The sequence below is a fragment of the Thunnus thynnus genome, chromosome 22, assembly GCF_963924715.1.
Source record: "Thunnus thynnus chromosome 22, fThuThy2.1, whole genome shotgun sequence".
NCBI lineage: Eukaryota > Metazoa > Chordata > Actinopteri > Scombriformes > Scombridae > Thunnus > Thunnus thynnus.
The window spans coordinates 25,354,270-25,367,990 of NC_089538.1; the positions used below are offsets into that span (position 1 = coordinate 25,354,270).

Genomic DNA, 13,721 nt, shown 5'->3' on the forward strand with positions numbered 1-13,721 from the left:
ATATTACTTACTGAAAGTCAACCCATCCATCATAAGTGGTTCATTTGTTCTTTATCATCCAGCATGTCAGAGTGAACAGAACTGTTTCTGAGTCCGTGACCGTCAGTACTGTACACCGTTACACGGTCCAGATCACATGACTTATACAGACAGCCATGAAAATTATGGGATTCCTTCAGCATCCTACTCTTCAGGCTATATTCCAGCAAACCATAATCAGACAGGATCTACCTGATACTGAAATTTGTGTATGTGGTAGCTGTTCTTCATGTCATTGATCACTGTTATAATATTATACTCTATGTGTGCATTTTTACGAATGTAGATGGGCATGTGCCTTGATGGATGAATTTATTTGTTGTTTTTTATTACTGTTTTGCTGTGATTTTATACTACAGACACTGTGATGTCCAACGCAGATTCCCCACTGAGACAATAGAGTCTATCTTATCTTAAAATCCACAGTCCTCCTATTGTGAAAAAAGTATTTAAAAGTTTATCTGAAGCTAATATGAAGCTTCAGCGTCCAAATGAGTCAAATCAAGTAGATATCTTTCAACGTTACAGTCTTTTTAGTACCAAAGTCCCTCTTTTTGTTACTATACTTCCACCTGCAGCTCAACAGGGAAACACTGTCCGAGGACACACAAAGAGGGAATTTGATGCTAAAAAGACTGTAAATGTGTCAGATATCCACTTGATATGACTAACTCAGACTGATGAAGCTGAATAGAAGCTTCACACAGACTTTTGAATGACTGTGTGGACACACTGTGGATTTTGGCCTCCATCACTTCCATTGAAAGCACATTTGAAGGATCTTTAAATATCCAGTATGAACAGGAGGAATGATTACAGACACCTGACTGCTGGTTTAAGACACACTTGAACTATTGTGAATTTATCTTTTACCTCTGATGAACTAAATATATCTCCGTTCATATTCTCCCGGTGGGAGTGAATCATCTTTCTTACAAACAATCTTTGGCTAAAAGAAACTAGTGGTGTCACTTCTCCCGTCATGCACCGCGGCACCTCTCTGACTGCAGCTGCGGTTCGGACGGGAACACCGACATAAATGTTTCCGTTTTAATGAGAGTTTCGGTTAAAACGGATCAGAGCAGCGGAGTCTGGTGGGCCGGTAGTCGAGCTGACGGCGGATGCCGCTCACGGTGCGGAATTCTAGCCGGAGGAGGAGAAAAACCCCGAGTGAGAAGCTCCCGGTGAGGCTGCCTCCATGTTAGCATGCTAACAAGCTAACAAATTGACAGAAACGTCTCCTTAGATTTATATATTTATATTATCTACTTTATTCACCACATCCCAACCAGGATGTACTGGCGGTTATTGCAGATCGAAGGGATTGTGTTTATAGTTGATAGATTAGTTTGAAGCGAGAGAGGAAGAAAACATTTCAACCAGCCGGTTTACTGAATGCTAGTGTTAGCATGCTAGGCTAGTAGCAGCTAGTAAAGCCAGCAGTGTGATGTCGTTCTGTCTTTACTGATGTGTGTTTCTGCCACATCGAGAAGAGACAAAAGTTAAAAAACCCTGAATTTAAAAGTTGGAAACTAAACTGAGATCTTAAATCTGTAGAATTAACTTAAATTCCAGGAGAGAAAGCTGAGCTCTGGTTAGCTGGTTGTTAGCTTGTTTTGCTGCATCAGCGACCGAGAGAACTACAAAACACCAAAACTGAAACATGAACAGTGATGGAAACTTGAGTTTTTCCATGTGATGCTACTTTCTACATTTCAGAGGGAAATATTGTACTTTCTACTCCACTACATTTATTTAACAGCTTTAGTTACTTTTCAGATGAAGATTTGACACAATGGATAATATAACAAGCTTTTAAAATACAACACATTGTTAAAGATGAAACCAGTGGTTTCCAACCTTTTTGGCTTTTTGACGTCTTATAAAAAGCAGTGTGTAGTCGGGGTCACATTTCACATGTCTATGAGTTGTTAACAGCTCCACCAAATAGTGATTTTTCCCTCTAAACTTCTCACATGCTTTCATTTCAATACATTCAACATTATTATTTTACAACACAAGGTTGTATAACAAAGTGTAGTTTGTAGTCCCTTTATGCTACTCACAAAAACAGAAATTATATAAATGGATTAATAAGTAATAAGTCATAAAAATAGAACTGTTTTTACGTTGGAGTGCAGGGGATGAATGGAGGAGGAAAGAAGCTGCTCTGTAGTCTGGTGATACGACAGCAGGGTGAACAGACTGGGACTGGATGGGTCCTCACCTCACTGATATCACTGATGGCTGGTAGACGGGTACCAATGATGTTCTGGGTAGGATTTCATCTTCCTGTCTGCACATCCCATGTCGATCTGTGATGTTTCCAGTCAGGATGCTTTCTGTTGCTCCTCTGGAAAGTTTCTTTAAGAAGTCCAGTCGTCTCTGAGCTTTTTTTTTACAAGGATGGAGATGTGTGACGTCCATGACAGTTTCTCTGATGCTGATTCACAGGAACTTGTAACTGTTCACCTGCTCCACCGTCTTTGCCTCCTTGTCTCTAAAATCAACAATCAGCTTCTTTGTTGTTATTGACATTGAGCAGTACGTTGCTCTCTGTGCACCTTCTGATATGAACTCTCATCGTCGGGGGTTGCAGTTATGGGTGTACAGCGTGAACAGGAGGGGGCTGAGCACACGACCCTGGGGGGCTCCGGTGTCGGGCAGTAGAGTGTTTGTGAGGAACTCCAATATCCAGTTGCAGAGTTTTGAAAAATGATCCAATATTTCACCAGAAATCAAAGATTAGAGAAAAAGTCCAAAAACTGAAAACAGATTTGTGTATCAGAACTTTGTTTTTTCTTCTTTCCTCTCCCATTAATCATCTCACCACCCCTCAGATTTATCTGCTGAACCTTTGGAGGGCCCCGACCCCTAGGTTGGGAACCACTGGACTAAACTAGCTAACGTTAGTCTCTAAGTTCACGATATACTTCATGTTCGTCTCACAAATGTAATTATTTACTAATTAAACCGAAACATGTTTGCAGCTCTTTTAAAGAGGAACTACAACATAACTCCAGTCTGTGCGGCGCCGTAAACTGTCCGGGTGGTGCGCTGCCCTCACACTTTAGTTCCACATTTTTTGTTCCGTCAATAAATAATTATGTTTGTTTTTATTGAATCTATTGATCCAAACTGAATCCCAGAGAGTGTTTAGTAAAGAACAATCAGCTGTTATTAACTGTTCATATATATTGATCGACTCCCGCTCTGCCTGTCACCGTCGTTGCTGTGGTGGGAAATCAAATCATTGAATATAAACTCTGTAACTTCCTGCCGTCGGTCAGTCTGGTGAAGTTTGTTCTCAGCTGGTCGGAGGCGTCGCGCTTACGTTTCACTTTCTATGTGGATGAAAGGTCGAATCCTCATAATGAGGAAGTAACGACTGCAGCGAGAGCAGGAGAGGATTCAGCCGCTTGTCGACGTATAAACTCATCTCACCGTCTGTGTCCCTGTTTCCTGTCTGTGTGTTTAGGTGATGGCGCCCACACGGATGAAACTGCGCGTTCGTCGCCGTGATAACGCGGCCGGAGCTGCAGCAGGAGGCGTCCAGCCGGAGGAGGAAGAGGAGAGGAACCGAGAGAGCAGCGGCGGCCGCAGCAGCAGGAGGAAGAACACCAGCAACACTTCGACCGCAGCTGCCGCCGCCGCCGCCGCCGCCGCCTCCTCCTCGTCTCCTCCTCCCTCCTCCTCCGCCTCCACCTCGGCGCGGGCGGTGCTGGCGTCGGAGGAGGCGTCGCCTGACTCCAAGTGTCCGATCTGCCTGGACCGCTTCAACAACCTGGCGTACCTGGACCGCTGCCTGCACCGCTTCTGCTTCCCCTGCATCCAGGAGTGGTCGCACAACAAGGCGGAGTGTCCGCTCTGCAAGCAGCCGTTCGCCTCCATCCTGCACTCCGTCCGCGCCGAGGACGACTTCAAGGAGTACACGCTGCGGCCGGCGCCCGCCAACAGCAGCGTCGCCGCCACGGTCGCCATGGTGGCGGCCATGGCGTCGGCGGCGAGGAGCGACCATCAGATGAGGCTGATGCTGAGGAGGCACAGAGCGACCGACGGCGGAGAAAGCACGACAAGGAGGCGGAGACGGGAGAGAGGGGGGAGAGGCGGGGGAGGCAGGAGGGCGGGCGAGAGGACGGGGGTGTGGGAGTGGTACCTGGATTCTCCTCCTCTTCCTCTCCCTCCTCTTCCTCATCACCATCCCGCCGTCTCTCCCGTCGTGGCGGAGGACAGCGAGGAGGGCGAGGAGCTGGGGCGGGTGAGGGGAGGGGCGGATCTGGCGGAGCGCGGGGTGATCTTCGAGGGTCTGACGGGTCTCACGGGGGCGGTGGCTCCCGTGGCGCCGAACGACCGGGCGTCACGGCGGCTGATGACCTGTCTGGTGATGAGGCAGCGGCTGCAGCGGCTGCAGAGGGAAGGCGGAGCCGTGCGGCGGGTGAGAGAGAGAGAGACGGTGGCCTTCCGCCGCGCCCTCTACCGCAGCGGGATACGGGTCCGTGGGGTTGCCGGGGTCAACGGTAACCAGGGGCAGCAGCAGCAGCAGCGTGACATCACAGCAGAGAGCTTCCGCCGGACCCCCACCTACCTGAACAGACTCCGCCCCTGGCTGCGGCGAGAGCTCACGGTGCTGTACGGCTCACACGGCTCGCTAGTCGACATCGTCCAGCGCATCATCATGGCGCGCCTCGCCCGCCACGGCCTGGAGGACACGCCCACAATCGAAGAGGAGCTGCGGCCGTTCCTATTGGCTCGCACCGACCACTTCCTGCACGAGCTGGTCAGCTTCGCCCGCTCGCCGCTCAGCCTGGACAACTACGACCTGCAGGCGGTGTACGAGCCGCCGGCCGCCGCCATGGAGCTGGACAGGATGAGCAGCTCCACCGACAGCAGTTCCGTCATCGCCATCTCGGAGGGCGAGGAAGAGGAGGAGGGGCGGGCAGCCGGCACTAACGATGACATCATCCAAGCAGGAAGTTGTCTCAGTCTGTCAGCCTGGGACGACGAAACGCCGGGCCCCTCCTACTCTACCGCCGAGCCGTCGTGTTCGTTGGCCCCGCTGTCGTTTAGCCCCGCCCCCCAGGAGGCAGCCAATGAGGGGGGAGGAGAGAAGCGGGAGGAGGAGGGCGAGGAGGAGTGTCTGATCGTCGGATACAAGAAGCCGATAGCGGAGCGGACTCCTGAGCTGGTTCAGCTGTCCTCCGACACCGAAGAAGAGGAGAAGGAGAAGAAGGAGGAGGACGCGGCGGAGAAACCCCCCCCCCTCTCTTATTTACCCACAATCCCTCCCTCCACGTCAGCCGCCTACAGAGAGGAAGACGACAGGCCGAAGGAGAAAGACGCGGAGGCCGGCGGGCGCCGCTCGTGGTCGGGCAGCTCAGTCAGAAGCCGGGACTCGGTGTGCACGCTCAGCCCGGCGACGCCCGGAGAGAGCGAGCGGCGGCGGGAGAGAGAGAGCTGGAGAGACAGGAAGCAGCCGGGCGGCGAGGAGGCGAGAGAGAAGAGGAGGAGGAAGAGGAGGAGGAGAGGGCGGGAGCAGAGTCGCGAGCGGCTGAGGAAGAGCGGCACGCTTTATAACCCCAACCGCTCCATTTATCCCGCCATGATGCGCCGCCGCTCACACTCGCCCTCGCCGTTTCACTCCAGCATGGAGTCCGGCTCGCCGCTGCCTCCCAGCCCGGTGGATTCCAGCTGGGAATACTGCTGCTCCCAGGTCTCCCCTCTCACCTCCTCCGTCTCCTCGCCCTCACGCTCCTCCTCCTCCTCCTCGCCCCTCTGCTCCTCCCCGCAGCCGTCGTCACCACCGCCACAGACGCCGCCGCCGCCGCCGCCGCCCTCGCTCTCCCCCGGCGACCGCGGCAACCCTCACCACGGGGAGAAACCCGGCGGGAAGAGGAAATACAAGAGCCGCCACCTGGACAGCAACGACAAGGACCCGAGCTGGAGGCCGAGTGGCAGCCGGCGGCGGGAGAGGAGGAAGGAGCGTGGCGAGAAGGAGAGCAGGAGGCGCGGCAGAGACAGAGGGAGGAGGAGGGAGAGAGCGAGGAGGGAGAGCGCCGGCTACAGCGGGGAGAGGTGAGCCCTCACTTCCTGTTTCTGTGTCGTCTTCAAGATCGATCGTGTCTGAAACGATTTGTTCAACTTTATTTAAAACGTGTTTTGTGTGGTAAACAAAGCGTTGAAGCTGTTTCCTGTCTGTTCGTCCGTCCGTCCTGCAGCAGCAGCAGGAGGTGCCGAGAAGACCGGAGTCCCAGCGTGGAGATCATCTACGAGGGAACCATCATGGCCGACACGACGCAACCTCCAGCACGCAAACGCCGCAGGAAACACCGCAAGACACAACACAGCAGGTACGGCAAAAAAATAAACAAACAAACAAACAAACCGCCTCATTTTCACCAGTTTTATTCAGATCAGCTGCCGTAACTGACGGAGACTGAAGATCTGGTTCATTCATGTTAAAATACAGTAATTATCTGTAAATATTTAACGACTGTAGTCAAACACAACAAGAAGTTTTAATTCAAATTAATAACTTTAAACAGTGATGTCATGATTTGATATTTCTACCGTGTGGTTGTAGAAACGACCAGCAGGCGGTGACAAGACATCGAAAAACTAAACACCAACATACTGCAAACACATTCGTTGATTAAAAGACTCTTTTTGATTTTTAATGTTGTAAATGTTACTGTTTGTTGATGTCTTTCCTTTGATCGGCCAATTAAAGTTTTCTAATAATCATTCAATGTGTAAACTAACAAAAAACCTGCAGAATAAATCAGTCAGTTGTTGTTTGTATGTTGAAAAGTATAAAACGTTTGGAATTACAAGTCAAAATAAATAATAAAACAAACATAAATAGATAAATAAATAATTGTAACAGACAAAGTTGAAACAATTCTATCATTATTTTAGAAATTAATTAGTCAAATCAATCACCGACTACTCTGATAAACGATCAATCGTCGGGTTTTAGACTGTTGGTAGAACAAAACAAATCATCTGAAGGTGTTAATGTAGGAACATGATTGTGTGAAATGTTTCAATATATTCTGACATTTTACAGAATAAGCAATTAATTGATTAATTGGGGAAAAGAATCATTATTCTATAATGATTGTTGTGGTTAGTCGTTGTCTAAATCATGAAACTATACGATCAAATTAATAAATCTTAACGTTAATCTGTGTTGTGACGAGCATTTTTCATTAGAGTTAGAACTGCGTCATTATTGGACTCCAGAAAGTCTATTGACGAGCGTCGGATCATAAACCGTCTGTCAATCATTATTCAGTTTATTGACAACTCATCAGAAGTTATGAATGGTGTCTGATGAAGGTCTGAGGACCAAAACATCGTCTATAAAATGAATACAACTGATCAACAGCATGCAGGATGTTTTGGTCTTTTGACGTTTTATATACTTAAAAAAAAAACTCAAATAAACTATTGATTAGTGGAAAGTGACTAATGTTTAAGTCGGAGCCCCAATCAAGCTGCCATTTAGTGTTTTATCAGCTCATCTGCAGTTGAGAAGTCTTGTTTGTTTTGATGAACTTTGCGGTTGGAACCTTTTTTATTCATTAACGACTCTCATAAAACTCTGAATGTTAAGTGTCTCATTTTGTTCCTGTAAGGTTGAATGTTGGAGATTCAAATGTCATTAAACTTTATTGACACCCTCTGTAATCTCTCTGTCAGTTCTCCGGTCATCATCACCCTCGACAGCGACAGCAGCCACGACGACGACCACAACAAGATCATCAACAGCAGCAGCAGCAGTCCGCTCAGCAGCCAGCAGACCGTCGACTTCTCGGACCTTCCTCCCCTCCCGTTGGTGCATTCAGTCGGTGTGGGCGGGGCCATGGACGCGGAAATCGGCGAGCTTCCCGTGGACATCCTGGACAGAGGGTCTGACGGGTCGGAGACGGAGCCGGCGGGCAGATCCAAAGCTGCAGATCCCGTTGCCAGTGACAACAGCGATCATGACGTGGACGTGGAGAACATCGAGGACAGCGGTTCACTGCTGGGATGCGATGATGATGATGATGATGATGATGATAAAGAACCACCGTCTATCATGCATAGACCAATCAGAAAGGCTGAAACAAAGACAACTGGCTCTCAGCCAGCGGGAGAGAACAAAGCTACTTCAGTTATAGTAGATGGTGGAACTGAGGCGGGGGTTCGGGTCTCGACCTCTGACAGCCATCTACTAGCAACGATCCTCAACGACCTGGAGGGAATCGCTGCTCCTAAATGTGACCTTTCATCAAACTTTGAGCCCAAATGTTCATCTGACACCAGAAAAAAGAGTTTTAGGGATCGTTGTGAGGGACGCCAGGCTGAAACAAGACATCCGGATTTCCCTGAAGAGCGATGGTGTAACGACGGCAGAGACCAAAGTCAGGGTTTTGACTTGCCGCCATGTCACGCCTCCTTCCCCCCGCCGCCTCCTCTGCAGCGACTGAAGGAGTGCGGGGTCAAAGAGGACAGGGACGTCCCTCCACTCCTCAAACAGGCCATCCCCGTTCAGTCGCACAACCGCAACACGCCGCCGCCATTAAAACACAAGGATGCCGGGAGTCCACACCTGTCCCCCATTTCACCCATTGACCTGAACTCACCTGACACTGAACCAGTCGGTGTAAATTCTCCCTTTGACTCGAATACAAATCCCACCGCGTCCCATGTTGACTCCCGTTTGGCTGCTAAAGACGACCAGGCCATCCCTCCTATTTCAACGCTGAAAAAACATTTCACCAGCGCTTTGGCTTTAAGGAGAGAGATGGCCCCTACGAGCAGCATCGCAGCCATTGACATGCATTCGTCCTGTAGTTTAGTTGACTCCCGTTCAACTGCTCCTTCTAACGTTGGAGCATCGACCATCATCGGCATCCATTCCATGAGCCACAAATCTCCCGTTGACTTCCATTCTTCTTCTGGGTCAAATGCGGACCGCTTACCGCATCTTGACTTCAATTCTTTTCCATCTTCACAGTTACATTCCAGCCGTGCTGGCGCAAAGGAAAAACCTTCATCTGGTCATAAGTCGTCACCCATTGAGTTGCATCCTGTGAATTCTTTATCTCCCGTTGATTTCCATTCAGCCAAAACTGGCTGGTCCAAAGAGAGACCAGCTCACACCGACTCTACCTCCAGAGGTTGCCGGAATACGACTCTTAGCTCGAATTCCTGTCGGGTAGTTCCCGTTGACCTCAATCCTTCCAGCAGCGTCTCTGCTGAAGACACGCCGGCAGGAAGTGATGTTTTCTCAGGAGCCGACTCTAACGACACATCACCTCCTGTTTGTGTTTCATCCATTGACTCCAGGACTCTAAACCCCCCCTCACCCATTGCCTCCCACTCATCCAGTAACAGAGAGAAACTGTCAGAAAGGCTTTCACTCTCCAGAGTTAGATCAGTGCCATCAACGAGTCCCAGCGGCAGGTTGTCACCCATTGATGTCCGTTCTAGGAGTCCTAAATCTCCTGGTGACCTTTACTCCTCCCGTGCAGCTTCGGAGGGACCGACAGACAGTAAGTCAATAGTCAATCATGAGGATAGATCGCCTCGTGGTCACCTGCCACCTGTTAACTCACATTCTTCCAGCTTTGCTCGCACCACGATTGACGGACACTTCAACCACACGGCCTTCTCTCCCACCGAAAACAGCGTTACCTCGCAAACACCACAGAGAGAGTGCAGTTCTGAGTCCGAACCTACCGTTGAACCCCACTCAAAACTTCTGCACACCACTGACTCTGATTCCAAACCTCACAACCACTTCGATCCCAGTTCCAACCCACAGTTCCCCATCGATCCCAGCCCAAAACATCGTCTCCCCGTTGACTCTCAGCCATCCGTCGACTCTCATTCGAAAAACTCCCGGAGAGACTTTCAGCTCCACGCAGACAATCACATCACATCTTCCCCCGAATCCGTGGAGAACCAGTGGAACTCCTCCGTCGACGCTCATTCACACACTCAGTCGCCCATTGACAAACACTCAGCCAACACTGTCTGGAACACACATACCCGCTCCGCCACGTAGAAGACGCCGGAAATGAAAAGAGAAAAAATTAAAAATGTTTTGAGAACAGAAAGTTCCTTTTTTTGATTTCCATTTTTTTTTTACCTCCTGTTACTATTTTTGTTTAATTGTTTGGAAATTGATAGAAAAATTGTGTTTCATTTAAAATGTAACCCCCCGTTTCCTCCCATTTCATAACGCCTGTGTGTGTGTATGTAAGGAACGTAGTCGAAATAATTATTTTCAAATGTAACTTGTGGTTTGTCTTTTCTGGGGCTGGGACAATGAGAAATTTTAATATTTGCTGAAATGGTTCAGAGATATTTATATTTTTAATTATCTTAATTGAAAAATGTTTTGTTTGCAGCAGACGAGCAATAAAGCTTTATTCAATGACAACATCTGTCAAACTAGAAGAACTTTCCTCAAAATAATCCTGTTAAAAAAAAAAAAAAAATTACATTTGTTGAAAATATGTTTTGTGAGTTTTATGGCTTTCAGACAAACATAAAATAATAAAGAGTTTGAAAAAGTTGTTTAGCAATGTGATTGGATGAAAAATGAACTGCCAGATTATTTTATTTATTGATTTAATGATCTTATCATTGATAATTATTGATGAACTGATGAGTGGTCCCAGCCCTGGTTTACTCACTTCAGCAGGTTAAAACAAACATTAAAGGACGATTCCAAAGTGACGCCTCATATCATTCCTGCATTTCAACATCCTCTCAGTTAATTTAAGTAAATAAGATTTAAATTTTATAATTAGATCTCAATTGTATTTTTCCAAAACGTCAAGAGAAATAGAAAAAAACATGACTGATATCTGCCAACATGATACAAAAATGGTTTTGGTGGTGATGAAGAGTTACAGGAGATTCAACCACAGTTTCATCCTGATGACGTGGATGTGTGCTTGTGTTCATGTTTTGTAGGAAAACATCACGAGTTAAAGAATTATGAATAAAGATTTGGTCAGAAAGTCAGACGCTGTTTGAGATTTGGAGTGTCTAAATACACCCGAAGCCACAATGATATGACGATAACACCCCTGTTTATCGTTAATAATCAGTATATAAACTGTTAATTAATGGTTTATAACACTATAATGTTCACAGATATTAGTGTTTATTAATGTATTTCTCAACAACTATAACTCTTCCTGTAGAAGCTACTGTAAACAGATGAATGATGATATAGTAAAATATATTTGTAATAATATAAAATGTCTTTGTCCCAGACGGTATTTTAACCAGGAGGAACTTCCTGAGGATCATTATCTCTGATGTCAGTCAACAATAAACTGCAGACTGTTTGACTAAATGTAAACTAATATCTCTGAGAGAGAACAGCAGCTCCAACCTGTCGCTGACATTACAACAGAGCATCTGACGAACTTTTATAAAGTCTTGCTCTCTTGATGGTTTTATTTGTTTCTGTCGTCATATTGGTTCATATTGGTGTTAGCATGTTTCCATCTGTCAGATTAGCAAAAACATTCCTGTAGTAGAAGGAAATAACTCAAGAGATCCACTTTAAAATACAAGAACGATACCGATCCAGTCTGAATGAAGCTTTAGAATAATAATCTTTTGGTTGCCAGGTTGTGAATTTAACTGGTTTCTAAGACTTGATTCATCAAGTAAAAACTCTAGAAAAATATATGAACAGAAATCCATTCATCAACTTATCCAACATCATTTTGCTGGCTTAATAGAAAGTATTTAAGAATTAATTACCAACATTTATATCTACATTATTAACAAATAGGACAAATAAACACCATTTTCACACAAAAACTGATCTATAAAGCATAAATAAATTATTTAACTATTAATAAAGTATGGAAGTGCTATCTCATAATTATGAGAAAATGTCTTGTAAGGCCCCCCTGTAATAAAGCCATTCCTTATTAGAAAGTGGTATCAATAACTTTTTAAACTTTTTTACCATGTGTTCATTTTCATACAGTTGCTCAAACTTAAATACCTCAAATGTGGCATCATTTATGTATCAAATACCATCGTTTTCACGCTTTAACATCAGTTTCTGTGTTATTTTACATCAAAATAACCTTTAAAAATAAAAAATGTCCCAATAACTGAAGATAATCAGCAGTTTTCATATTTTCAGGATGGGGTAAACTCTGGTTGTCAGATGCAGTTTGTATTTCCAACCACTAGATGGAGTCAGAAGAATCCTGAATCCTCAAACTGAAGCTCTCGCTGGATTTTTAATCTTCCCCTCCTCCTCTTCTCCCTTCTTCTGTCTCCTATCCTCCTCTCTCTACATCCATCTTTCACATCGTCCTCCTGCTTCCTTCTCCGACTCTTCTCTCGCCCTCCGCAGAAGAAAACTAAGAGGGATAATGAGTCCCGCGGGAGAGACGGAGACAGAGACGGAGAGGCTCTCCCACACTAATTAAGACTATCAGGGTCCGATTAAATGGCTGTTAAACACACACACACACACTGTGGTGGATCAGTGCCAAGTCCCGACTCTGGTAGAGGAAAGTAAAATAGGACAAAGAGCGTCGGAAACAGTGGAGGGTTGAAAAATAACAATAAAGGAGACAAAAGGCAGAAAAAAGACTAAACAAAAATCTGAAAAGAGAGACAAAGCTGCCCTCATTAATAAAAAAGTGTTGGACGCATCAAACAACATCCTGATGAATTAACTTTTCTCAGAGCCTTAAAAAAAACTTAAAAATAAAAATGCAGCAAAACTAGAGATATCGTCTTCTTAATTCCACGTGTTCTTTTTCCTTGTCAAAACTTTATATAAAGATGGACGTAGCGAGGTGTGATGTCACCCGCTGGGTTGCGTTGGAGCCGGTTTGAAGCCGCTTACACTCGTTGCCATCTTTTACGAATAAGTAGTGCAGGATGTTGCCTTTCACGCTCTGGAAACACGCCTCGCTACCTCGGACCCAAGCTAACGCTAGCTTACCAGGAACACTGAGCGCTACACACTTGGGTTAATGTTAACTAACTGACAGGTGTCGTTATTAAGTAACATTAAACTTATGTTGTCACAATAGTCCGACTCAGTGTGAGTCCCGGAGCAGCAGGTCCATCACAGCTGTCAATCAACGTCCACACAGCAGACATCAAAGCTACTATAAGTCTTCAAATCTTATTAACGGAGCAATAATTTCCAAAATGACCACCAGCACACTTATTAGAGGACCTTCTAAAAGGCTTCGTACTACATTTTACACAGAACACCTGCAAACACGCTCCTTTAACAGCAAAATGATCGCATTAGTGTTGTGACCTCCAACTACAAGGCTGCAAGTTTGAGCTAAACGGCTCTCGTAGCCAGAAGCACTTTGCATGCTGAGATGTTGATGAGTGAAATCAACAGCTGCTAACAGCTAGCAGCTAGCTAGATCAAGGTCTGACCTGGCTAACAACACAGTACGTTGTTCTCTTGATATTTGGGAAGCTTGGAGCTTCTTGAGGCTCCAGAAACATCTTACAATCTTACAGTTTCATTTAGCAGACGCCTCTAACACAAGCAGGGATCTAGTCAGGAGAACTACACAGTAAGTGTTATAAAGCTAAGTTTGAGTCCAATAGGACGTAGACGCCAACAGGTGGCACAGAGGCAATGCATAGACTGCATAGAAGCAGATTTCAGTCCA

General features: G+C 46.3%; 1 protein-coding gene across 1 annotated transcript; it reads left to right on the forward strand.

Annotated features, from left to right (window-relative positions):
• Positions 1-1,000: 1,000 nt before the first annotated feature.
• Positions 1,001-10,770, forward strand: LOC137174147 (serine/arginine repetitive matrix protein 2-like). The gene is made up of 4 exons (XM_067579271.1): positions 1,001-1,223; positions 3,518-6,111; positions 6,255-6,386; positions 7,741-10,770. Exons 1-4 carry the CDS (start codon positions 1,161-1,163, stop codon positions 10,091-10,093), a joined length of 5,142 nt encoding a protein of 1,713 aa, XP_067435372.1. The 5' UTR covers positions 1,001-1,160; the 3' UTR covers positions 10,094-10,770.
• Positions 10,771-13,721: the final 2,951 nt, after the last annotated feature.

What these genes read in the sequence shown, in the direction of transcription:
- LOC137174147 (XM_067579271.1), top strand. Translation starts at nt 1,161, where the DNA reads ATGCCGCTCACGGTGCGGAATTCTAGCCGGAGGAGGAGAAAAACCCCG. An exon ending in GCCGGCTACAGCGGGGAGAG is followed by an intron (nt 6,112 to 6,254) that starts GTGAGCCCTCAC and finishes TCCGTCCTGCAG; the next exon opens with CAGCAGCAGGAGGTGCCGAG. An exon ending in CGCAAGACACAACACAGCAG is followed by an intron (nt 6,387 to 7,740) that starts GTACGGCAAAAA and finishes TCTCTCTGTCAG; the next exon opens with TTCTCCGGTCATCATCACCC.